General features: G+C 41.1%; 2 protein-coding genes and 1 pseudogene across 2 annotated transcripts; 2 read left to right on the top strand and 1 right to left on the bottom strand.

Moving 5' to 3' along the window:
- Positions 1–414, top strand: LOC117235600 (annotated as a pseudogene).
- A 6,803-nt stretch (positions 415–7,217) lies between these two features.
- On the top strand, positions 7,218–21,839 carry LOC117235489 (protein obstructor-E-like). The gene is made up of 3 exons (XM_033497560.1): positions 7,218–7,786; positions 18,654–19,064; positions 20,054–21,839. The coding sequence occupies exons 1-3, from the start codon at positions 7,732–7,734 to the stop codon at positions 20,362–20,364; spliced, it is 777 nt and encodes a 258-aa protein (XP_033353451.1). The 5' UTR covers positions 7,218–7,731; the 3' UTR covers positions 20,365–21,839.
- LOC117235490 (protein obstructor-E-like) lies at positions 21,829–26,642 on the bottom strand. The gene is made up of 5 exons (XM_033497561.1): positions 26,356–26,642; positions 24,349–24,567; positions 23,255–23,522; positions 22,364–22,498; positions 21,829–22,241 (listed from the first exon to the last, which is right to left on the bottom strand). The coding sequence occupies exons 1-5, from the start codon at positions 26,414–26,416 to the stop codon at positions 22,226–22,228; spliced, it is 699 nt and encodes a 232-aa protein (XP_033353452.1). The 5' UTR covers positions 26,417–26,642; the 3' UTR covers positions 21,829–22,225.
- Between the last annotated feature and the right edge of the window lie 111 nt (positions 26,643–26,753).

Genomic DNA, 26,753 nt, shown 5'->3' with positions numbered 1-26,753 from the left:
ACGGAAATTTATACATACGTATTTCCTTTGTTTGCCATTCGAAGCACGGTCGTCTTAACGATTCTCGGTGTGGCTCTGGAAACGCAATCTGCGATCGAGGCATGCCCCTTTCTTCCGTTCGATGTTTGTCCAGCGGCAATTACTGAAATTTCAGGCAGTCATTCGGCACGATTGCGCGCAAGTGCTCGGTATCTTTTTTCCACTATTTGTTTCGCCCTCGCCGACGCTGTACCCGGTCGAACGACTATTTCCCGGACGAAATAACATCTCGTAGAGGGTGGTCCGCCTACTTCAACGTCGTTGTTCGAGTCCCGACGAGGGACACTCCGATGAATTTGAACAAGCATTACGGTATCCGGTCGCGAGTTGTGCATTTTCATTGCTCGTGCCTTCCTCCTCGAGTACTTTGAAAGATTTCAGGCATTCGTGAAACCTCTGGTTTCGGAGGGAGGCATTAAAACGAAGAACATGCGTAGAGTTAGGTTCGTGTTAGACTCGACAAAGGGCGTCGATATTAATTCCTTTATGGTCGCGTCTTCGAGTGAACAACGGCTGGTCACGATACCGACAGTTTCAATAGGCGCAGTTAAGAGATCTAGAGAAAAAATACGAGCAAGGTTCGAAGAAGGACTCGTCGATAAACATAAATAAGAGTTGGTCAAGTTGGCGGAATAAATTTACAGGGACCCAAGTTATTTTTATCGGGGCAAGAAACGCTGCTTTTTTTTCTGCTATTTTTCTGTTAGGATCGAGCGGAGAAATTCGCACCTCTCTGACGAGCGACTCGTTGCCTCTTTTAAATGCCCGCGCACCGAGCTACCTCTTGTAATCGACTAGCACGATGTACAGAGAAAACGAGATCCTTGCCTTCTTTCAAGCATCGTAAACGTTCTCTGTATTCTTTCTACGCTCTTGTTCCACGGGAAATTACTGTGAACCAGCATCGCTGATGTCGATGCTATCTACCTTCGCGTTCCTCCTTCCCACTCAGTCGGCGAGCTTAACCAATTTGGCGATGCGCTCGTGTTTTTTTAACTCCTGTGCGTAGATAATGGCGTTTCCCTTCAATCGTCGATCTTACGTTTTATCTGTTTATCGATCCGATCTCGTTATTCTTCGATTGATTTAATTCGTACGGCGAATAAAAATGGGTGCGGCTAATAGCGAGAATTCCTTGCATCGGAACAAAGAAACGAAGTAGAATACTTTCTTAATGAAAAGATATATCGACGAGGAAGATACAATTTCCTTCGTTTCGCAATTTGGCGTTACAAGACAGTTAGAAAGATGCCAAGTTGTATAGGCACGAAATTACCGAGAAATTTATCACTTCTGAGAAAATAAACTCCCTCTATGCAGGGTTACATTCCTGCGTTGCACCGCGTAGGTATGTACTCGCTTGCGGTTTCACCCGGGATGTTCTTACAATAGCGCGCACAAGGCGAAAGATCCTTGCTGCAGATCACTTTATATACCGAGTTATTCCTTATATACCACGCTTTGACCGTATCCTCGTCTACCTTCGCGCTTTTCAAACTATCGTCACGCGCTTCTGTACCGTTACTGTACCCGTATTGCGCAACGCTGCATATCCAATGTGTAATATGTACTACTAAAGTGGAATTCATATCGTATGAAACACCGAACGAAGGATAAAAGATGTGCGAAATCGTAATTACGGGTTGAACCGCAAAATGAAAAGTTAACCTTGACTCAAAAGCTATGAGAAGGAGAAACGTATCTTAATTAAGTTAAGGATAATTTTATAAGTTGCAAATGGAAGAATTGCGCCTTGAGTTTAAAGAAGTTTTCGTAAAAATGCATGATCGTCGATGCATACGTGTTTGAGAGTCGGCGGGACGGGATTTCCCGCGAGTTCGGTTAGGCGATCTAACGATACGAGTACATTTTTGGGAAGAAAGAGATGGAGCAACGATAAAACAATTAAAAGGAGTTAAAGGACTAGCAGGATGAGACTTGGCGCAGGAGGGTCCGGCAACGGAGAAAAATAAAAGATGAGAGCAGAAAATAAGAAAAGAGAAGAAGTGGTGGACTCGAACTCGTCAAGGACCAGAGGTCCTTGCTCTCCGGGTCATAGCGAGCCACAGACTCACAACACTTTCTGCACTTCGGGCTAACCCAGAGGCTCTCAAATTTATCCTATTTTCAAACATTTTTTACCTCGCAACGAATTTACACGTAACAAACGTAACAAAGAATCGAACCGTTTATAGAGCTAAACAGAGATTCAGTATTTTCTGTATCCTTCGTTTAATTTTAATTCTCTTTACTATTCGAGACTATTTACTTTACGATGTTTGCAGCCTTTAATTCGTAATTTTATATCAATGAAAAATTATTATTTTATAAATTACATTTTCTGATCCCTTATTTAAAAGCTTTAAAGTTCGAAATTTACACGCAAAAGCGTGAGAAATATCTGTCATTAGATACTTCTTCGTTTTATTTGTCGTAAGCCTCGACGATATATTTTCCATCCCTTTCAAGATTTGACAATCTCAATTTCGTCAACTTGTCATAAATGAGAGATGCGAACCAAATCCGATCTATACTCGATTAATTAAAACGTCTTCTTAGTACGACGATCTTAAATCCTCTACTTCTTAACCGACCGGTTGAGATAACAAGGCGCCTCTCCATTAATCTGTCAACGCGTGCAGAAGCTTGTAACGAAGTCGAAGATAAGATGTCATCACCGTCTGTTTTATCATAATTTTCTCGACAGGATCTTTTTCCACAATCAACTCACCTACGTATGTACACTATCGAAGGTTTTGAAAAAATAAGCATTTTAGAATCTTCGGGTATTTTCTTGCGATAATTTCTTTTATTCGTTGTATATATTCCGATTTTGAATACGAAAGGTTTGATGATTAAACACGATAGTTTGAGTTTAGAAAAAAAAAACCATCAAATACCCGTAAAATTAAATTGCATTTCTTAAAATTAAGTAACCTAATTCAAATTGTTATGGTTTTTTACGATTTTAAGCTATATAGATAATTGCAGATATTGGAACATAACGTGCTACTTGATATATTAATTGTACGTATGGTTATAAAAAGAGATTAGATGCGGTGAAAATTGGAAGGGAACGTGGCTCAAATGTTCGCCTGGGAATCTGTGACCGGTTCGACACCGTACGTTCGAGAGTTGCCTACCTCTAAGGCGCGTGATAGAAGCTAACATAAAACCTCGCAGGAATGTTAACTAATTTGGCAAATACAAAGTAAATAACGAATCAACGAAGCAACAAAGTTCCAGGATTTGTATCTCCACTTACTAAAATAAATTTTTTGACCGAGAGAAAGCAACAAGGCATCTGAATGTCTATCTACGTTTACCAAAATGAACCTTTCGAAACGAAAGATCGAAAAGGCAGTCCTATTTTATTTCATTACACATATCTAACAAAAATCATCTTTCATTATTCGATAATATCATTCCTTTGTGCCTCGATACGACGCACAGTGTAGCTTATTTGAATATTAAGTATGCTCGTGGGTTGTGAATCAATTGATAACGCGATTAATTAACGAGCGTAGCGAATAATTGTTACACTCGAGATGGAGGGTAGAAAGGGGTTATAAAGGTTCACTGCGAGAGACTTTCGAAACTCGGCAAGCATTGTTTTATTCTTCAGTGTCTCGTTTCCTCTTGTGACCATTCTCACCAAGCATCGCGATAATATTCGTCTGGTAACAAGCCGTCCTCGGTTCCTCCTGTTTTGTTACATAAGGGAACAAGGTGAGAATGCTTCTTAAACTCTATGCTGAGCTTTAAGTGTTCCTTCTTCCGGGAAGTATATTCGGCTCCTTACGAAATCTCCTCCTTCTTTTTTTTTTTTCTTCTTCTTCTTCCTTTCCATGCAGATTCGCCGATTGAAACGTTCGATTCTGTGAGAGAGTGCAAGATATCCTTGACGATAATCGTCACTTTCGCGCGTGACATCAACATTCGTTGTCATTGACACTTTTAATACTCTTCAATTACACCATATTATATTCCCAGCAGTTTTTAATCTTTGATTTACTTTACGCTCAACTACGTTTAACTGCTGTACGTCGTAGCGACCGATTCTATTACGGTAATATGTTTTTAGTCTAGAAATATATACAACGATTACGTTTCAATGGATTTAACGATGGTTATAAATCTTTCGTTCGCGCGATGATAGCGAAAGCGTTGAAAAGGGGCGATCGCTCAAGCCACATATTTATGTACTTACTTTCTAAATACTGTTAATAATAATGTATCTTATATTTGAAAGATACACGAGAAATACGCGATAAGTCGATGCTTGTTGATTTTTCTTATTTTTATGTCATTTAATGGCTAGAAGAGGGTACACTTTAATTCTTTCGTTTTCATAAATCCAGTGGAATGTTGCTTTCATTTATTTCTAAATCTAGTAGAAAGAAGATTTAAAAAATGATAGACTACAGATAAGTTTTATTTTAATTGCGAATCGCTTGTTTGCCTATTATTTGCTTATTATTAAATAACATGGATACGAAAGGAATTAGAATTTTGCTTTCGCGAAACGTTAAGTCGAACTCTATCGTTGTTCTAAAATTCTATGTCTCGCCGAAGAAACGTAAAATAGTGTACCGGAGAAATCTCTTCGAGCTTGTGCAAATATTTCAAATCGAATATTTAGCGCAACGTGTTGTTCGCGAGGTTTGCAAAATTGCCACGGAATGAGTTGGAAAGGAGTGAAAGGAATGAGAGAGCAGAGACAAAATTCCGAGAATACTTTGTTATTCGTTCGCGTGGAATTAATAATATGTAATTCTAAACACTGTGTACGTCTAACACGATCTACTTACAATTATTTGCACAGTAGACCTCTTACAAATGTAGAATAACTATAAAAGACTGTTTTGAAATTGTGTAAAAGCGACCGCTTTAACTAAGAAATCAAACGGATTATAGAAAGTTTTCCTTTCTTCGTTTTGTTACTCTTAATAAATGAATGGGAACGATGTAAAGTAGAACGAATTTCCCGATTCATGCTAAAATATGCTATAATTATAGTATTACGACGTACTTGACCAGTATTCTCTCTTTTCAAACGGAATAACATGAAATTAGAAATTTATTTATTAACATTATAATCGTAATTGTATTCGTTCCACTTCACAAGATTATAATATAATTACCATGTATTTACATTACCTGTGTGATTTATTTAAGTTACATGTAATTCGTTTAATCCAATAATCTCGGTAGATTTCATCAAAAATGTTATTTTACTTTATCGAATTTCGTGATCATGCAAAGGTACTACATCGGATGATACGAAATTAAATATATTTAAATATTACAATAAATACAAACTGCCAATACTTATCATATCGTAGCCACTGTATATACTCGTCATAAGATAAAAGATAATTCAATCGCACAAATTAATCGTCGAGGTATGCGATAAACTGTTATCGCGAATCGTACATAGTCGTTCTGATCAAACTGCTTTTAATTTCCTTCATATTGCGAGACCGTTTATCCACTTCCGTCTGAACACAACGAGCGCGGCAACAAGCAGTTACACGTGAGAAGAAATAAACGATGAACGCCAGTGAATTTCATCCTGTGACCAAGTGTGTTTCACTACTATTTTCACCGAGTTATCGCGTGAAACGGCTCCGACCGGTGAAAGAAACCGTGAAGGTCTTCTTTTGAGACTGTTGAAATGCAAATTAAACAACGCTACTTGTATTAAGACCGTCTGTCACAGAATTGGCCAAGAGGTTCGGCCAAGCGCAATCCCTGCTTATTTAGATCAGTTTCTTTTTTCTTTTTTTCTTTTTTTTTTTTTTTTTTTGCTATAGTTCGCTACCGCAGGCAACAAGGAAAAATCATTAGTCAGGATTTCGCGAATAGCGCCGTGACACCGAATAATCTGCATTTTATATCGACTAACACCCATTCTTCGCTTTCGCAACAACGAAGAACGACCTGTTTCGTTAGCTCCCGCTATAAACCGCTTTTAATCTTGCATAACGACCAATCTGGAAGATATTAGATCGAAGATCATCTCGATATCCGCTCGGTGAATGCCTTCTTCGTTCTTATACCGTAGATCCTTCGCGATCTCTCCGTCCCTGCTATTACAGAGATATTTGACTTGGTATTGTTCGATTTTCTAGCAACAGAATCGTTAAATCTCGGTGAGATCTCGAGGTAGATGAAATGGGAACTCTTCGATGACATATCGTACGATGATACGCTTGCGATGTTTATATTTTGAAATCGGACAGGATTCAAGGAATTCTAAATGGTGCAAATTCCCCGAAGGATCGAGGATACAGCGTGTTTCGTAAGATCGATCTATGTACTCGTGTTTAATCGAATCAATTTTTCCGTTAGATGGACGGATGGTGTCGGAGCGTCGCGATGAGAAAATTGTTGTGGCGGATGGCATAGAAAGCAGGAAGAATTTCTGCGTGTTTAGTCGCGAAAAGGAAAAGAAAACTGGAGTGAAACACGATCGTGTATGATAGAGCGAATTTGCAATTTACTCGACGTCGTAGCGAAGCATCCGAGCGTGAAGAATCGCTCGATAAATTCAATTACTTCGTTGCTAAATCACGGACAATAGAATCGAAATGAGAGATCTGCGTCCGATTTCAGCTGCGTACGAACCGATCGTACTAATCGCGGGAAATCAAAACGTAAAACGGAATTGATATTCAGGGTCGTTGGTTCGAATGCGGATTTCGTTTCATTCATCCATTAGTTGATTTAATACTGTCTAATACGTTTTATAATTCAGGTATGAATCATTGGTTTCTTTCGAAATCGGCGCAAGGTTATGTATTTGTTTTCATCTTTTGTAACGGTATGTGACTTGGAAGTTGCGTACATGTGCATGCCATCCATATAATTCTATTGACGTATAATACCATATCGTAAATCTAAATTTAAACAAATAAATTTAATTTGTATCTATTTCGAGCGGATGTCAGCATCAAGCAAAGATAGAAACACAGAGAAAAAATATGTGACTTGTTTCGTTTAACAACGTCTTGAGTCTCCCCTAATGAAACGCAAGCTTATCGAAGATATAATATTAATATATTCAATAATTTCGTAAAAAGTATAGGAAAATATCTTTCGTTCGATAACGTGAGGTTTTTTCTCGAATCGAATAGAGAAACTAGTCTCGCAATTCCATTAATAATTCCATAAATTAATTCCATAAATAACTCTGTATTTATTCTAATTACCGCAATAATTTTACCCGATGCTATCCAACTTCATCGTCCCGATGAAATGCCGCGCAAGCAAAAAGCGGCACGAAGGACAACGTTCTCACCGCGATCAGAGTGATCAACGACACGACGTTTTGATTTCCGATAATCCGAACGATCTATCCCGAAGTATCATCGATCGAGAGGATACCGAGTGCGCGACGGAGTTCTCGATAGAAGAAACCAGGTGTGTTCTCCAGGGAGGCCTTCCTATGCCGCAGAGATCGGACCTACCGGAAGAGTGGGGAGCTCATATAAGACACGAAGCCAAACGCCTCTCCCAGTGACCAGTCTCGACACGAAAACTCATCAGCCGAGCTTCTTCGGTTCCCATAAGAATCACTTCACGCTTCTAGCCCCACCTTTGGATGGTTCCAGTCGCCGGATTGAAATTCCAGTAGATTCGAGTTAATCGAATTGGTCTTTCCCAAGGCCGAACACGCTACGAGTCACAATGGTATCGTCGTCGCAGATTCTCTCGTTATTTTTGCTGTTCCTGGCTGCGCACGGTGAGTCCCTATATTTACATTTCGTTTTACTTTTTTTACTCTTCTCCTTCTTCTTCTTCTTCTTCTGCTTCATTCTCCTCCTTCGTCCACGTTCCTCCTGCATCTTCCGTCCCGTACCGTTGCGCCTTCTGGTCTCTTCTTTCTTGTTGTCTTCTTCCCACGTTGTCTTCCCCGAAGATGTAACCGTAGACGTTAACCACGATTTTGTTTTATCGCGTCGTTAAAGGGAGAGAAAGGAAGAGTCCGTATAAATTAAGTGACTTTACTGTCCGTACGGCGAACGCGACTCACCGCGTCGTGAACAATATCCACGCGATAAACGCTTTGAGTGCTGTTTACATTCGTCTTGCCGGTCGGTCGATGTTCCATTATCACGTGCTAATACGGGTAAAAAGAGCTGCCGGGTTGTAGGGGTTCGTCGATTTTTTATTAATCGATTAAACGGTAGTGGTAGCTCGAGCGCGAATACAGGCCGCGAGTGCAAGTGAAAACGGACTTTCTGTGATCAGACGAGCGCGTTTCTCGCGGCCGCTGGATCTAAAAAGTGTGCGCATCGGCCTACTTTCGCGGCAACGATTCTTCCGATTGCTCTCGCGCTTAATGGCGATGTCTAACACCGCGTCACCTCGTCCATCTTCTCCGTCGAAATCAACGGCGATTCGACTAAATATCCCTTTGGTAATCGTCGTGCATCGAGCACGTCTCGCTTTCGCGTTAAGTTCGCGTAGAAACGAGTGGCAATTAATGGAGCTGCAATTAATTGATAGCGTGTGGCGATTAACTTGTTCGTTACCGTACATCGAATCGCCGATTGTCTTCTTCGTGAGAAAATTTGCTCGACATCGAAACTTAACGAGTTCTCGTTAAGCTCGTTGACGAAATTTGATAAAAGATGGGCAAATTTTATACGAAAGAGAAAAAAGGAAAATTGCGTTAGAAGAAATACAGAATCGCATTTGTCATTTTCTATTGTCATTTGTCAAACCTCGGAGAGGATTGTGAAATAACGTTGGTTAACTCGCGACCGTGTCCAACTAATTGCTGTTTCTCTGGATTGTCGGTTCTTCTATGCTTTAACCCTATTTTGTTGCACAATATCCGTTATCATTTAATATGGTATTCGTAACTCTGAGAAGTGCCCCTCTTCTAATAATTATTACACGGGCCTTCGTAAGACAATGACGAGCGTTCATCGGGTTTCACACATCTTGAGAACTTTCTCCCGTGTCTCGGGAGTGAAAATATGAAAGTAGCTCAGCCGACAGATTACACACACACACACACACACACTCTCTTTCTCTCTCTCTCCTTTTTATCTCTTTCGAATATTTTGCATCTGCAGATCGCAAAGCGACCGATTAATCTCTCGTTTAAAATTTCTACCACGATCAAACGGTATCAACGTATCGACGATCAGAGGAATAAATATTCTTTCATCGTTTTAACAATCGTAAAAGATAATCGTTGTAATGATAATGAAGCGACGATGTCGATAAGCTTAGGAATGAGAGACTTTGCGTATGAAGTAGCAAAATGTCACTCGCGTATCTAGTCTCCTTAGTTGCGAAACACGGGTAAAAGTACTTCCTGTTTCATAATTCTTCCTAAATAAACACCTGATCACTATTTGAACGCGTAATTGTCAAACACCTTTCGATGCTTTCACTTGATGCCAAAAATACCACTCTTCGATTACGATTTCCCTACGTAACTCGATTCTTCTAATGGAATAAACATGCGCGAGTACAACTTTGGCATACGATGAAAACGATGCATCGTTTTCTCAAATATTATCGTTCAAATAAGTTTCTATTAGCATCAGATTACTTTCTATGAAACGTACATACCGTGAATAGAAACTTTCGTTTCATTTTCATACCATTCATCATCTTCGTCGTTGTTTTCATTCTCGAACGACGCGTTTCAAAATCTAAAATCTCTCTCCTTCTTATCGATGCAGTTTTAAACTCCGCCTGGGGTTTAGGGGATTAATCCGCGAACCTACAACGTTTCGTTAAAATTTTGTCGCGTACAGCGTTGAGACGTACTTCTAGAATATAAGAACATTCGTGACTTCGTATCATTGCCATTTATCAAAGATTAATTTAAAACCTGTGATTTTACGGACAAGGATCACTTGACCAATAATTATATCGATTTCCGACGACTAATCTCGGTCTGCGACGAAATATTAATAAATAAAGGATTATTTATGGAAAAATGATAACGTAGACGGTGCTGGTCGCTACGGTTCGATTATTATAAAATCAAAATAGGCTCGCTCTATTATGCGTGGCAAAGTCAAAATAGTTTTAATCCGAGATCTAACGAGGCCACGCATCTCCAGGGGGTTAATCTCGTATCGATCTCTCTTCGATTCACAACGACTCTTTACGTAAGAACCTCGACTTTCTATCGTGGCGTACAATTTTATTATAGAAATTATTTTCCAGCCGAACAACGGTCTAATTATTTATTCATTCCGGACGATTTCCGCTATCACTTCCTTTGCGGCCGACTGGAATGCCAGGACAAGAATTCTCGAATAATAGAACCGTCCACCTGCGTATTTTCTCGGGAACTAAGCGCGAATACGTCGTTCTATACGTTCGCGATATGGTTGCCTGGACCCGGAAGCTTTAACACAATCTGAAGAAAAAACTGCTATTATTCGGTTGATTAGTGGGAAAACTGTGAAACGAGAAGGAGAAACGTCGTTCGAGCAACGTAACCTCGAGACGAGGAAAAAGAAGCAAATTATACGCGTGGAAAAGAAGTAAAAGGAGGCTGCTTGGAAGCAAGCCAGAAAAAGGCTGGAAAAATCGTTGTAGCGAAACGGCTAATACGCGTGACATTAATCACACACATTCCATACGTTTTTACATATTTTTACGTACAAACAACGCCGACAAATTTGTCGAGGAATATCGGAAAAACATGAATTCTACCGATAGAAAAATAGATATAGTGGATGCGACACGAACGAAAATATGCAAAGTATGACACTCGTAATATTCGACGAGTAAGAGAAATCTCTGCTTACGTTCTATCTCTTTACCTGTACTCGTAGAATTCATAATTTACATAAACGTCGGCAGTCTATTGGTCGGCTGGTATTCCTTTAAAGAGTTGTACGATGGAAAAAAGGTGAAAGCAAAGGAATTACGGGAAGAAAAAAGTCAGTTAACGTTTCAAAAATTCGGCCACACGGATTAATTCCCTTTGACGATGATCGCGTTAAACGCCAATCTGATAAAAACTGTACCCGAAGAAAGCGATCTCTTCGAAACGTATCCATCGAGCGAATAATACGAAATACTCGACACGAAGGGAAAAGGGGCGAGGGAAAGACAAAGAAAAAGGCGTGCCACGGACGAAGAAGAAGAAAAGGGAAGTGGCTCGTATCTCGTAAACGGTGTACGGATCGTGGAACGCTTATTACGCGAGTTGACTTTTCACGTGGAACGTTGCACTTTACGGAAGGAACGTGAAAAGGTGGGGCCCCGTGACTATCGCGACTACGACCATTTGCTCGCGTGTAACTCTTTACCGGTCACGGGAAGGCCGTCGATGTTCGTTTATTTCCACGATCAGGAAGAAACACGGTGAAACGTCCAGTAGCGACATTTACTCTTTCTGTAGAGTTTGCCGTCTGTCCAGTCGTACTGGTTCGGTATGCGCCAGAATTTTCCGCCTAACCAAACCTGTTCGATTTTTCATCTACCGGTTAGCCTGTCCTTGCTTGAAGATATGCGCGAGCATGGGAGGGAAAAAAATCGAAGCGTAGACGGAATCTCGTCGATTCGCCTTTGAACACGCTGGAATGGATTTAAAACACGGTTTTCTGGGTAAAGAAATATGGTTTTCTAATCGGTGGAAAGTCGATTTCGGTAGGAGTAATGGGGTACTTACTGGGAAAGTATATAAGCGCGTACATCAAGCTTACGGTCCGTGCATCGATTTAGAGAATTCGCATGAAAAAGAGTACAGACAGACCTTTCTCTTTGAATATCTCGCACGATGCATAGACCGATGTTGCCTTTGCGTTTACTGTTAGTCACGGACGTGCATATGTTAAAACAGTTACGCATGACTAATACTGCGTCGTTTCTCGACGAACACGAGACGACACCTTGCAACTCGACGTGTTTGGTTTATCTCGACAACCGTTCGAACACTTCGAGAACCGTATGATCCGACGACATTGCCCGAATTGCCGCGTATTTTTCGAGCCATTTACATTTCGATTCGATCGTACGTTTATCGAATTATGTAGGTGCGAATTTTGTTTCGCGCAACTTGAATATTCCAGCATCCCAGAACCTCGCATGGTTTTCCGCGAAAAACTTCTCGATATAATTTTTACGTCGACCAGAGGGTTTAATATCGAAACGAACTTGCCGAGCAGCATTTGACAAATGTAATATTCTATTCAAATCAACGAGCATATTTAAAGATACTTCTGATAACGTTTTCTAGCATGATATGCTTGAAAACAATTTCTCCGATGAAGAGCAAAATTTATTATTTTATTAAATTCTTGAAAAATCTATCTAATATATCGATAGCGGTTTCGTATTATTCATAACACTCCATTTATAGCATTCATTGCCTTTCTTACTGTTTTATTTAACGGTAGTTAACATTTTTATAGAATACCGTATGACGTATGTAATAGGCGAATTCGCGTCTCTCGTCGCCAACAGGTGGGAAATCTACATAGAATCTACATAGTAGATCGAGAGTGAAAAGTAAAGAAAGCTCGACCATAAACGTTCTTGAAATATGCGTCGATGATTATGAAAGTGGCCTGAACGAAGAATCTAAAAAAAGAAAAATGATTTTATCGTTTATTTTGCGTTGAACCTATTAACGCTACAAGAATCTGAAATCGTGTTCGCGAAGTAGTGGAAACCGTTAGATCGCGAGAGTCGGTTGTTGCGTCGTTAAACGCAGTTCAGCTCGTGCGTTAAACGCGAAACTTGAAAAATATCTGGCAAAAATATGTATATGACTTAGACCACTTTCATAACCATCGGCACATATAATACGTATTAAGAGCGACGAACAAGTATAAAATTTATGGATGCATTTTCGACTGTAGAAAGCGACTATGAAACAGCTACGAAAGTGGAACGTTAAAAAAGAAGATAGCTAAACGGGAGAGAAGGTTCGTAGTCCATAAGAACAGGCCATAGAAGATCGCACGTGTTATCTATGGAATGTAAACAATTAGGATTTTCACAGTTGTACGTTGACTTCGATTCTTATAGTTAAACGCAAACTAGCGGCCTACTGCGACCACTTACTTCTTTACAAGGAGTCGTAAAGGAAGGGAAAGTATCTCGGTTCCACGACACTAATAAGAGTCTCTGTTACATAACCAGGCTGCCTAACCAGGGATGTGTCCACCTACAAAGTCAACAGGCGACTGTATCTTAGCGTTTCTCTGTAGAACGTTTTTGCTAATAATTTTTACGTATCTGCTATTTACGTTAACTTATGGCTAACGATAAGATGTTAAACTCATCAAAATTAGAAATTATATAGTCTCGACAAATTTTTCCAAATTTTCGCTATTTTAGAAAATCGTATGCAACGTTCGAGGTAAATTATAATCTCGTCAGATTTTATAATCTCGATCAAATATTTATTTTTAAGTACTTTTTCTCGTTCCTTCTATCGTTCTTCGCTTCGTTTCTCGACCAAATCCTGAAGATTTTCGACCATGCTAAGAGCCACGCGTAGATGCTGGAACGCTAATGATTTCTGGCATGAAAACTCATTTCTCGTCGGTGGCGACTCGATTCTTCTAGCACGGTGCATTGTTTGCGCTCTATTGTACTCGCAGGCAACAACATTCGACATAATCGTCCAGAACAGCGGTTCTTAATCTGCGGTCCGCCGACGTATATCTTATTATTCGAATAAAAGATATTTGACAAAAGTATGTGTATTTATTTATTTATGTTAGATCTCTTTTCTCGACGTTTTAAATATACATATTCGAGACACGTCACGGATTTGAATTTTCAATTAAGTATCGGGCATCCATGGCGGCAGACAATTATTTAAAGGAGATCCGTGGTAAACGAAAGATCGATTCTTTACGCGTGATTCTTAGAAGAAACGCGAAGAAACAAGGCTAAACAAAGCTAAATGCGATATAACTTTCCACGCATGACGTCGCTCATTGACGAGGTTTGGCTGTGTTTCACCAAATTCTCGTTTCGTCGTCGCTATTGACGACAGACGCGTTTAAAGCGTTAAGAACCACTGTTCCAGAGCATTCTAGACTCGATAGAGTATTCTAGACGTCCGAATGGCGGCGAAGCGTTCCATTTGGAAAGGCGCGCAGGATACTCGAAGGTGCGCTGCGCGCTCGCTTTTCCTCGGCCGTGCAATCTCTGTCATACGAGTTACTCTTCCAGTTACTACGAAATTAATAGAAAATTTACCGAGCCACGGGACGAATATTTATCACTAGAAAAATGTATCATCTCGTCCTTTTTGCGATTTAATTCTGATGTACGAAGCGTGAGTGTAGGGTGGAACAGGAAGGAGCCATAAATATCGCTTCAAGCGGCCTGATATTTTAAAACACCTGGAAATTCCCTGCCTGCGTCGTAATTCGTGGTCCATAACAAAATGCTAGATGAATCATTTTCTTCCGTGCCTTGCAGCCGCGCGTGTATCCTTGACATTCAAGTGACCGTTCTAGAACAGTCTCCAAATTCGATCGTTCCATTTCTGCATCCTGAAACTGGTTTAAGCGTATCCTCTAATCCATTATCATAATCGGGCCTATTATCGAAATTTTATTCCAAACGCCGCATCGTTTCGTTCTTCCTCCGTTCCTTCCACATCGCGAAAAGAAGAAACAGACGTTGCTTTTTAATTGTCCGTCTAAATCAAGCGGATCGAAACGAAGACGAAACGAAGGTAAAAGACGAGAATTAGTTTAGTTACAACGCTACATGGAGACATTTTCACATTTTGGTTTCTCCGTTATTTTGGTGTTTTCAGATTGAGGATTTTGCTGTCTGACGAATTTCATATTTTCGTTGAAACATCGTCCGTACAAAATTTTGTACACTGATTATGGAAAAGTATTTGCACCTTTATAATCCGATTCATCATTCGGTCCAAGTATTAGGTTGTCCGGAAAGTGTCTTTCCTTCGCAAACGTGTTTTTTACAACAATGCACCTTCGTACAAACGTGAAACCGAGTCTGTGAAATGTCGCGATGTTTATCTCAACAGAACGAAATGGATCGTACGTAATTCGACAAAATAATATAAAACAAAAAACATCGTGCGTCTATTATCTCCTCGTAAAACGTAAGAAACTTTTCGGACAACCTAATATATTTCCTATCATTTAGTAGCAATTTCTTTTCGAGTACCAAGATTTGGCATGAAACTGAATACGAAGCTGAAACGTAGAACCTGACGAGAAGAATGTTTCATTGTAAAATAAAAGTATCTGCAAATGCTTTTTCCAATCCCTGTAACTGTATCTATACCTACTCCTTAGTCCCTTAAACTCTCCAAATCTTCGTAATACCAGCATTTCCAGCATCGTAAGATGTTTTAAAGGCCAATGATTTCTTTTCGAGAAGAGAAATTATCGTATCGGACTTGTACGATCGTTTTTTAAGCAAGTTTTATGTAGAACGAAATTTCGGTGCTCGCTTCTGGACTCGAGAAAGTCACCGAACAACTTCTGCCTTGCCAGTTTCTTTCACGTGTTTAATTCTTTTCTCGGTTTATTAATCGCGATGTTCGATGAAGGATGAGAACGACATTAGAGTAGAAGTCGATGAATCGAATGTTCGATTTTGTGGAGGACAGGGTAGAGGAAAGGGGCGGGATGAAGGTTGCAAGTCAAGGCTAGACACTTTCACTCGTGCCCGGACCATGCTCTCTTGGGAGCGAGCTACGAGCTGCCTTCCCACCTTACTTTGCTATGTATGTATTCGCTTTTCTACCTGGTCTCGGACACCGAAATGCGCCCATTAACCGAGATATTACGACCGCTACGTGTAACCTCCTGTGGTTAAGCGATTGCGCCGGTCCAACTGTTCCATCGTGGCACCAGCAACTTCACTTGGGATGTAAATTAATTTCACGACTCTGGTTCATTGGAACGGCGCGCTTCGTTTGGGTGGTTTCAATCGTCTTGTCGCAACGTTAGCTTACCGAGAAATACGTACAGTATATACAATCGGTCGTAAAAGTCTGCGTACAAAAGTCAAACTTAGCAAATGTATCTGACTTAGCAAAGAAACTGAAAACACATTTTGTCGCAATATTAGTTTGTACTCACGCATCGGTATAATTACTGTAAGCGTATTTCCAAGAGGAAATTAAGAAATTGAAATATTTGATTCGTAGAAATCTTTGGGATAGGATTGCATCGGATCTTTAATTTTTTGAACGTCAAAGAGAGAGAGAGAGCAAGACATCTTACTATTTTTATGATTTCGCGTAGATGTAACAGGTGTACGTAAGTTTTGTAACATTGTACCTTATATTGTTTTACTCATCTTTCGAGACTGGAAATGAATGCGCTGAAAAATTCTCCGAGCTAACGTTTTTGTATTAATCTTGATTGATTGATCTTGTATTTGAGTAATAGTATTCACGTATTCGTATTCACACGATTTATTTGGTTGTTGGCAACCAGGATGATGGCAGAGGATGTTGGCAACGTGTGCATCAATCCGCCAACTATGACACGAATTTTCCTATCGCTTCTTACGCGGTTCGCACGCGTCGTCAAGATGAGTTTTACTTGAAGTTTCGTTAGAAAAGCCTCGGAATATGGCAACGATGCATACGCTTACGTGACTATTGTATACCTGGAAAGTTTCTTTATAATACGTTACGTATTTACGTATTGTAACCGTTGGCAAAACGAATCAGAGAAGGAGAAACTCGATTATTTTTGCAGTCAGGAGCTACTGCTCTGCGAACACGCTTCGCTTAATAATGATCGATCCTAGTGACCGGTTAGTGAAGAAAAGTTCGACAAAACGTAAGAGAAATTGATAAATATTGCGAATAAATTATACGCGTATTTCTTTTAAGCGAAGACAAGTAGAAATTGACAGGAATATTTTTAACACCTTGTATATAATGGCGTGAAAAAGGAAACGAGTAAGTAGGTATACCTCGGACTCAGACTGTTTGTATCGCAATTTTCACACGATTGCCCATAGCGCTTGCAACAAACGTTAACACCTTTCCAAGCACAGTGGGCATCTAAGAAAATATCACACAGAGGATTGTGTTCTGCAACGCTTGCCTTGCATAGATTTATCTTCTGATGAAAAAATTCGTATGGCGCGATAAAATAACAATATAATAATCGCATTGTGATGCCAGCGATTGAAAAACGACTGCCGCGGCATAATGGCAGAATAATCAGCGGGTACCAGCTACATTACGATGTCGTATCTTTATTGAAACAAGTATGAGAAGAGCTTCGGACCGTCGAAGCTTAACTATCGTGAATTACCAGCATGAAATAATTTTAATTGCATAATAAGAAAATGAGATTTCGATTTATTTAATTCTTCGTCGAATAAAATGCATTCCGATCTATTCTATCGACTAAAAATTACGCTTGAAGCGTATCGTGATAACTAGAGAACGTATCTGATGATACTGAAATGAAAGCTTTCGATGAAAGCTATCCCGAGCCATTACAGATAATAAATGGAAGAGAAAGTTTCTCAAAGGGTAACAGGAAAGTTGTATGAAAGACAAGTATGAGACAATAAGATTATAATTCGCTAAAAGTAACTTCTGTTTCAAAATTGTATAACACCTTTCGATCAAGATCTTCTTTTTCTCTTAACTCTAATTACGAATTCCAGTAGAGTTCGAACGCCAAATTTCTCACGGTTTACACGGTCGTATTTCTTTCTTTTTGGAAATGTTTATTTCAAGACAAAAACTAGGATCGTGACTCGTTCTGCGAGATCGATGTGCCAACGAACGATGAGTCAGAAACGTTCGATCGGATCGGCCAAGAAATCGTGTTACTATGCCTCATGGTCGACGGGAACGTGTTCCTCGATCGAAAGAAGAGATCACGAAAAGATGTTGTCGTGCAGCTGGATATTAAGTTGCGAGACGTACGGCCTTCCCAATGGAAATGACGCATAATTTCCTGCTCGCTTGAAAAACCATGCAGCAACTGTCGTACCTTATTAGTACTTTAGTACTTCAGTCCTTCCAGTACTTTATTAGTACTTTTAATAGTACTATAGAACTTCAAGTACCTCGGAACTTCAAGTACTTTAACACTCCAGAACTTCGAGTACTTTAGTCAACTTCAACTTCAACTTCAAGTACTTTAGTACTTCGCCAGTACTTTAGTACTTCGGGTACTTTAGTACTTTAGTACTTTAGTACTTTAGTACTTTAGTACTTTAGTACTTTAGTACTTTAGTACTTTAGTACTGTATGTTGACCGTCGATAATGGATCGAGGCTGAGCGATCCGCCGCCAAGCGTTTCGTAATTGGTATTCATTAGCAGCTAACAGTTGTCATCCTCTTCGAATTACCGATTTCTTCCTCCAAGTCGCGCACCTACGAACGACTCGTGAATGGGAATGATACGTTCCGAAAGAACGAAAGAGTACTTTGTTCGAAGATTTATCTCGACGGATGAAGAAAATCTGTGTAACGAATTTGATATTTAGATCGTCGTAGTTCCCATTTTTATCGAATGCTAATTCTCGTGATATCCTAAACTATCTTTTCCATCCTTCGTCCTTCTATCTCACCTGCGATTAATTTGACGTACAGCTTTATTTCTAAAACACGTTTTACTAATATTTTTGTGCGTTACAGTATCGCGTGCTCAGAAGCAACAGCAAGAAGACCCTTGTCAAACAAAATCCAGAGTCGTCGGCGACATAGAATACTGTGATCGCTACTGGGAGTGCGTCAATGGTCGCCCAGAATTATTCGACTGTCCAAACGGCCTCGTATTCGCTGGAAAGCACCGTGGCGTGACCGAGGGTTGCGATTACCCCTGGAGAGCGAACTATTGCGACGGAAAACGTCAGGCGAATCCACCGATCCCGGCTGATCACTGTGACTGGCTCTACGGTATTTTCGGCCACGAGACATCTTGCACTCGTTACTGGACTTGCTGGAATGGCACGGCCACGGAACAGCTGTGCATCGGTGGACTTTTGTACAACGAGAGGGCCAGATCCTGCGATTGGCCGGAGAACGTCGAAGGATGTCAGAAACATCGTGAGTAGATGGAAGTTTTTCGCTGCTGGTCGAAAAATCTCCGGCAAATTATTCCATTTTATTACACCACGTCTTCCCCTCTATCTTTGCTTCTTTGACATCCGTTCCCTCTTTCGCAAAACGCGTAACATTTTGCCAGAGGCGACGTTCGCGATCATTCTCACTTTCGAAAGCGACCATGTAAGAGTCTACGCGCGTGTGGGTATGCGGCGCCCGTGGTTCTTTTTCTCTCTTCGCCTCGTGTAGTCTACGTTCGATGTCAGTGGCCTCCGCCGGGAAAAAAAGGTGAGTCGTTAATTAGCATTCGAAGCGAGCTCTCGTCGCACCTTCGTCTGCCCCACGCGTCGTATCGTCTCGTCTCGACGGTAACCGAGGAGCCTGACAAGTTGACGAACAAGAGGTCTCATTCATCGCGGCGAACTTGTAAAAGTACCGATCGCGGCCAAAACTGCTTGCATTTATGAATTTACAGATTTACTTCATCCTTCATCCTTATCGATCCTACGTTGCAGACGATAGCTATTAAGACACCCACTCGTTCGTTCAAAGAAATTTCTGCTTCTATGGGTATTTTACGTTGCGAAACGCGCGCGATACGAACGAAGCAACAGATTTCCCATAAAATATCGCGATTAAAGAATGTTTACTACGTATCGTCAGATGTCCTAATACCTCTAGTCGACACTGTACAACCACGCTCCTGTGTATAGAAACTACAGAATATTAATATTACAAAATATTAATCGAAAATGTTCGAACGACGCACGTACATGTTACATAAAATTACATAACCAAACGAATTGGAGATCGTCGCCCGCTAAAATTCCGAAATCCTCGGTTTCTAAGTACATAGCTTTTCTACCGCATTCCAAGTTTAAATTACTCTGCCAGATGCTAGAGTATCAAGATACTAACGCTTATCCGTGTTTCCTAACGACCTCGTCTTTTACACTGGCATATTCTATAACGCGTAATCGAATCTCCAACAGCTCTGTGCAACGACGACGCGAACGGAAACGTTCCGCTGGGCAAATCCTGCAACCGTTATTGGCAATGTCAAGGAGGATATCCACGGCTACAGAGATGTCCGGCCATGCTGGTGTTCGATCGAAGGTCGCTCAGGTGCGTGGTTCCACCCACCGAAGACTGCGACGTACCCACGACGCCACCCAACCTCGAGGGCGACCTCCCTGAAGGACGAAACGAACAAGAACCGGAAGAGGAAAACCTTCCACCGGGTGTTCCGCCATTGCCAGCCGGCGCACTGCCGATTCCACTTCGAGCTCGCCCCAGAAATTAAATTGTTCAACGATTTCGATAAATCGTAAGATCTTGGACTGCGTCTATGCGCGTGGAACGTGTAACGTAGGACGGTTTCAGGTTTCGTCTAAAACGAGCCGATTTTTTGCAAATTACCGTACAAAGGAAAAATCATGGAGAATCGTTGAGCGATCGGTATCGTTTGGTTCGATATTATTTTACGTACTTCGCGTATTATTTCGTCAACGTCGTGTACTTAGGCGATCTACGGTTTAGACGATAGAGTAAGAGGATCGATTGCTCAAAGCTTGAAATGGACAAGACTGTTTAATCGCTTTATCGTTCGATTTGTTTTCTATCTGCCTCGTATTTACAACGCGTTCTATTATTTATTCTCTAGGAAACCAGATCTCTTTTAATATCGCGCCTGTCGAAATTGATTACTTCGGGCTAGATCGCTGGATCGTAGTTTCTTTCGTAAACATGTCGATAACAACGAGACAAAAAGGAGAAGCTTAAATGTTCAAGGATGATAGAATTGTAAAAAGAGATCGTTCGTGAGCAAATGTTCGTTCCCGATTTAAAACGTAGCTCGTAAAATATAGCCTGTAGAATAATGTGTCTTCGTGAAAAGAAAGACAAAGTACTAAATCCTACTGCAAAGCAATTTCAAAACTAACGATTAATATCTTTAGGTCCCTCGTCTTCTCGTTGGTTTTGTTTGATATACCTTGATCGTTCAGATCAATTTTAGATCATGAAATTCAGCCCACTAATCGCTCATTCCATCGTTCCTACGTCATACAAATATTCGTACGCGCTAAACACGTTGCAGTTACGCGCAATCGTGTTCCAACCGAGTTCCAGGCGACTCAGGAACCTTTACAAAATGTTCATACGTTACGCGTTACGCGCGTGAGAATGCAGTCCAAGAGCGTCGATCGGACGACAATCGTCCGCGAGAAGCGCGATCGAGAATTCATTCCAAAGTTTCGAAACGTACAGAAATCTGGATTGCAAGCCAGGAAACGTGAATTTACCGATATTGTGTTCGGTATCGCGGCACTCGAATCCAGAAGAGATGGCGCGGGGTCGCAAGCGGCGTTGTTGAACTCAGTTCTTTATGTATATTCACCGCTTCGTTAGAAAGTATGTAACTACTTCTGATTAGAAGTGCTAGATATTCCTCTTTATATCTCATTCTTCTTCTTTCGTTTCTCTAATTATGGTCGTTTCGTCGACGACTATTTTGCGCACATACGTCTAAGTTAAAAAGGATATAGGTAAATCGTATGGAACACATCTTGATTGTACACCCCCTGATTATTGTTGTTAAGCAACTATCACCACACTGTTCTCTGTCATTTTTACAGTCAAAGTGTAAATATTCTCTTTTATCCATTCTCACCCCTCCCCCTCTCCCTTCTCGCCTTAATCGTAAGCATCTATTAAAACGTTCACAATTGTACGGATATAGACTCGTTGAAATAAAGTGTACGTTGTATATTTTTTGTACGCATGTCCACATTTTATTCCAATGTTCAGTGTACACGTCGTTGTCCCTGTCGTTTTGCAGTTGTTTTCCCTTTAAAACACATTTTTCTAACTAAAGGTAATTAGAAATATCGATACATCTATCTTTGCTTTTTATAATTATTATACATCTGTGAAATTGTACAGATCTATCGATATCGTCTACTTTGTACCGATAATGCAATACTTTGCGTTATAGTTTCGCTAATTTTACTGTTTCGTAACGTTTTCGGTGGGCGATTAGATTATTTTTTATCAAGTGGAATATTTTGCTTCGAATAAACGGCGAAGGCTGCAGATTTCGAGGTTCTAAAACGGTTGATAGACTCTTGCGAATTCGAATAGCGATGCTGACATCCCTGTGTAATTTAAACGGTATTGGCGCTGAAACAAACCGACGAATTACTTATAATTCTTGGTAAATTATATTTTACATAATTTTCGTTCTCACTTTCATCGAAAATATGAAAACAAAAGTTAACGAAACGATGAAATCTCTAACGTACCAATGAGGCAGTTCGTCAGGATCCAAACAGCTCAGACTCACGGAATCGAAGAGTTTTCCATCGCCGCACGTAAGCAAACGTGGATTGCCATCGACGCAGGTGATCAATCTGCCACAGTCCCCAGGTACAGGGAATCTGAGAAACAAATATTCTCTATAAGTAGGATTACAAATATTTAACCGCATTTCTTCCTTGTTTTTTGTATCTCGCTGCTGTACCATTAAAAGAAAGAGAAACGACGAAAATTGGGTTTCTTAACATGACGGTAACGCCGAATAACCGTAAAACACGTGTCGCCTCTCAACGGGCGTTCCTTCGAGTTATCCTCTCGAAAGCATAGAGAGACCGGTTTTTAATTTCTGCGTCGGACAAAACAGCGGTCGCTGGTTATTTAAGGACATCGGCTTCTTTCGCTTTCAAACGAACGATTCAGCCTGCAGTAGGTAATTTATTTAATCGATAAATTTTCCTTCGACGGTGCAGTTTAAAGAAACCTCCGAAAACTTTTCGTTATTTGTATTAATATCTTTTTATTCCGTGTAAAATCAAACATTTATTTACCTTCAAATACTTGTCGGTATTTTAGTCTCCTGTTAATCACGACCCGTTATCAAAATAAATAACGAATTACAAAAACGAAAAGTGGAAAAGGAGCTCTACGACAGACGATAGAGCCCAACAAAAAAGTCTGCATTTTGCGTACGAACTTCGATGATCAGATTCGCATAAATGCACATCGTGCATTTATAATCCAGCCATTGTTCGTACTCATCGAACGCCCATGTATATCAATCGCATACCCATCGAATAAATTTCCGAAGCGTTTATAAATAATATATCGTTGAAAACAATGGCAACTGCGAAAACAATGGTTTCGTAAGAACAAGTTACCTCGGGTAAGGCCAGAACTTGGCAGCAGCGCTGTGCGAAGGTACTTTGTGCGGACACTTGAAGCCGACTATTTCCTCCGGATTGCAGTAGGGCAACAGTTGATCGGGCCAGACGCAAGTGTGACTCTTCTCGTCGTACACTAATCCTGCGTCGCAGTGCGCTTCCTCGGGATGTCCGTGGACGCATTTGATGTAAGTGGTGCTGCACAGGTCGCTGGCAGGATAGAGACCGAATTGATATTCGCAGCCGGGGCTACTGAGCGGAGTGACTGAAAACGACCCACAGATTTTTACATTTCGAACTTTCACGATGTTTATTAAACGACGTATCTGTGATTCTTCGGGCTCCGGTTGTGTTTCTTGGTAACGCGATGCGTCTTGTTCTAACGTTTCAAGTCTGCCTTCAAGCAGACTGGAATGTTCAGGAAACGACGGAACAACGCGCAATGAAAACTACCAGGAGCACGGTCGAAATCGGTCGAAAGAGGCCGAACACGGACCTCTTATTCTTCGTTTTTTAATAAGCAGAGAGACATTTGTGCGAATTCGTATTTTCAGGAATACAATTTAAAAGATAACAGCTGAACTGAAATTTCTTTCATCTACGAGATATCGCAACGGATGTTACACCTTGCATATTTCGTTGTATTCTTTGTATTTGCGTTGTCTGTCCACTTTTGAACCTTCAAATTTCCCATAAATTCGCGAAAGTCCGCAGTATGGTCGTAAGCATCGTTCGTATTCTTCGACGTAACGTGACAATTTCGACACGCTGTATCTTTCTAACACTTGAAACGTTTCAAGCTTCATCGAAATACGAAAGAATCGTCGTTGATACGTCGTGATTCCTTGCTTCAGTTTTATCTTACTTTTTAATTAGTGCTGCTTTAATACGCCAAGAGGGTAGACATATCGGAACAAGGCTGTGATATGAAAATTCAAGGATCGCAACAGGATTAACGTTACGACTTAACGACGTGCTATAAACAAGGTGTTAATAAATCCAGATAGAAAGACAGAACCTTCACGCGTAGCTCGTATATGCGTGTCGTTACGACATCGTCGCAATTGTTGAGAACGTAACGAGATACTTACGGTCAGCCTTGCGCTCTCCGCAGTGGACGGCCCAGTGATAGTTGCAATGGTCGTGTACGGCGCCATGGCCATCGAAAAGTAATCCGTTCTCGCAGTACTCGAGGGTCAGGGTGCCGTTCGTACAGAGGAAGAATGCGTTGCAGTCCTCGGGGTGAGCGTACGCGTGGACGCCATGAGGGTTGGGACAGGGTGGCGCACCCAACAGGGTAGCTGCTTCAACTATACATCGAAGTGAAAAAAATGTTATTTATCGATGGAAAAAATTATTATCATATTCGGAAAGACGAACGAAGTAAATCGATGATGGAAAAAAGTCAAAGGTTTTCTCCGAAAAGTAACGTCAACATGTTCTATTATAACGAATGGCGACATTTAGAAAAACTAGAGAGATACAAATTTACGAGATAAGAAACAATCTAAAAAAGCAGATTTTAATAGCTAAAACGACTAATCGGAGCAATAAAGAAAAAGAAAAGGACGAGATAGGTCGTAAAACACCTGGAAACGATCGTATTGTTTTATGTTTTCTTGATTCGGTGGTTGTTAAACCGTCGTCATTTGCAATTCGAAATTTAGTCGAAATCTTACGAATCGAAGCGACTAAAATCCTATGCGATTTTAGACAAAGTTGCCGTCTTCTTTGTAGTTTCTTTACAAGTTCCGCTTCGTCTCATTTTGAGTAGAAAAATTGTTCGTGTCTGATCTAACAAACTCGGATATTAGAATAGGAGGAGGATAGAGAAAAGAAATGCACGCGTTACCTTGAAAGAATATATAAAGAACATTTACTACTACTAAGATGCTCGTTCTGAACGAGCGAAACGATAGAGAAAGCGAGTCAAGGTTACAGACGGTGAATCTTGAATAGACAATCAAGCGAGAAGAAGAAGTATGACAAAACGCAATAGCGAAAAAAAAGAGGCTAGTTGCTGGTCGAGTAACAAAGCGTGTCGCGAAACAAAAATATTCGTGCATCGGCGAATGGAAAGTCGGCGCTTCTTTGTACGAAGAAACAATCAGGAAGAACACTGCGAGAAAACCGCAAACTACGGGTAGTCGAGGCTAATTGCTGGCAAAAAGATTTCTAGTAACCGGCGACGTTCGCGATAGAAAGGAGACGGGCTAAGAACGAGAAGGCTGAAGGCAAAGAACAAACCAGCTCGAGGTAGAAAGAGAAACCCGCATATTTTAGCGATATTAATCACGCGAGTACGAGTTATTCGTTATCGAGAGAAATAGAAAGTAGCATCGATCATCGATAAGATGCCGAAAAAAAGCACGGCGAACGATGCTAATCCGATGAGAACTTAACGAACATCCGAGTCTTAAATATCAGCGGATATTCGAGCCGAAACGATCTGTAAGAAGAGTACCATCTACGATCGTAAATTACCAAAGCGTGGTTCTTCGATTGAATCGAGAAACTCTTTGAAATTCCCTCGCGCGGTAAAACAAATATACCGGCTACGTAATACGTTCGTTGTGTCTGTGATATGGAAGAAAGACAAAGAGGAAAGCACGTCGACAGAAAAGACACGGAGGAATACGGAAGAATACGCGATGTAGAAAGAGGCGACGTGCCATCCGAATGGCGCGTGCATGAATAATGCAGCTCGGGTTAGATCGTGGTCGACGATATGGCGAATACGTTTCGGAATAATAGAGAGGAAGGCGTGCAAACCCGCTAGACAGACTCCGCCATTATATCATAGGTCACGTCGACGTAACCATATGGCGAGAGGAGGCGGTCGCCGAGACAACGGTGAAAGCTATTGAAATTGTATGACACGAGTGTCGTAACTCGAGGAACGACCGAGACCAGACGCGAATACGCCTGCTGGGATGCAACCCGAACGGTCGATGCGCTTCTCTAGACGCATCGTTGGTCGCCGATGATCCGCAGGTCGAGAAGGAGAAGGAGAAGAAGGAGAAGGAGGAGACTTCGCCGTGAGGAATCTTAGCAGAGGTGTTCGATTTGACCGACGATGGTGAAAAAGAAAAACTTACCGGAGGCGAGAAAAATCACCACGGCCAAAAAGGTCACGCTCCTCCGGTGTTCGATCGTCATAGTGGTCGCTCGGTCTGATCCTCCACTCGGGTCGACTCTGACTACTGACACTTAGTTATCGACCTCGGAACAGAGAGCTTCTCCCTTCACTTGCTTGGTACACTTGCTCTCTCGTTACCCCACCCTACCGATCGTTCTCCGCGTCGATTTCTTCGAGCGATCGTGCGACTTCGGTGAACCGAGCCGAGCGTAGCCGAGCGGACAAGCGGCCGATCGAACGTCTCATCCGAAAATCCAAAGGGAATTTGCAAGAAGCGAAGCGAGAAACGTGAGAAAATGCGGTCCCAAAGGTAACGCATTCACTGCCATATGACTGTGAATTTTCTATATTTTGTCT

The sequence above is a fragment of the Bombus vosnesenskii genome, unplaced genomic scaffold (assembly GCF_011952255.1).
Source record: "Bombus vosnesenskii isolate JDL3184/JDL3185 unplaced genomic scaffold, Bvos_JDL3184-5_v1.1 scf7180000013316, whole genome shotgun sequence".
Taxonomy (NCBI): Eukaryota; Metazoa; Arthropoda; class Insecta; order Hymenoptera; family Apidae; genus Bombus; species Bombus vosnesenskii.
The sequence above is the reverse complement of the archived record's forward strand: the minus strand, read 5'-3'. Positions and strand labels throughout refer to the sequence as shown.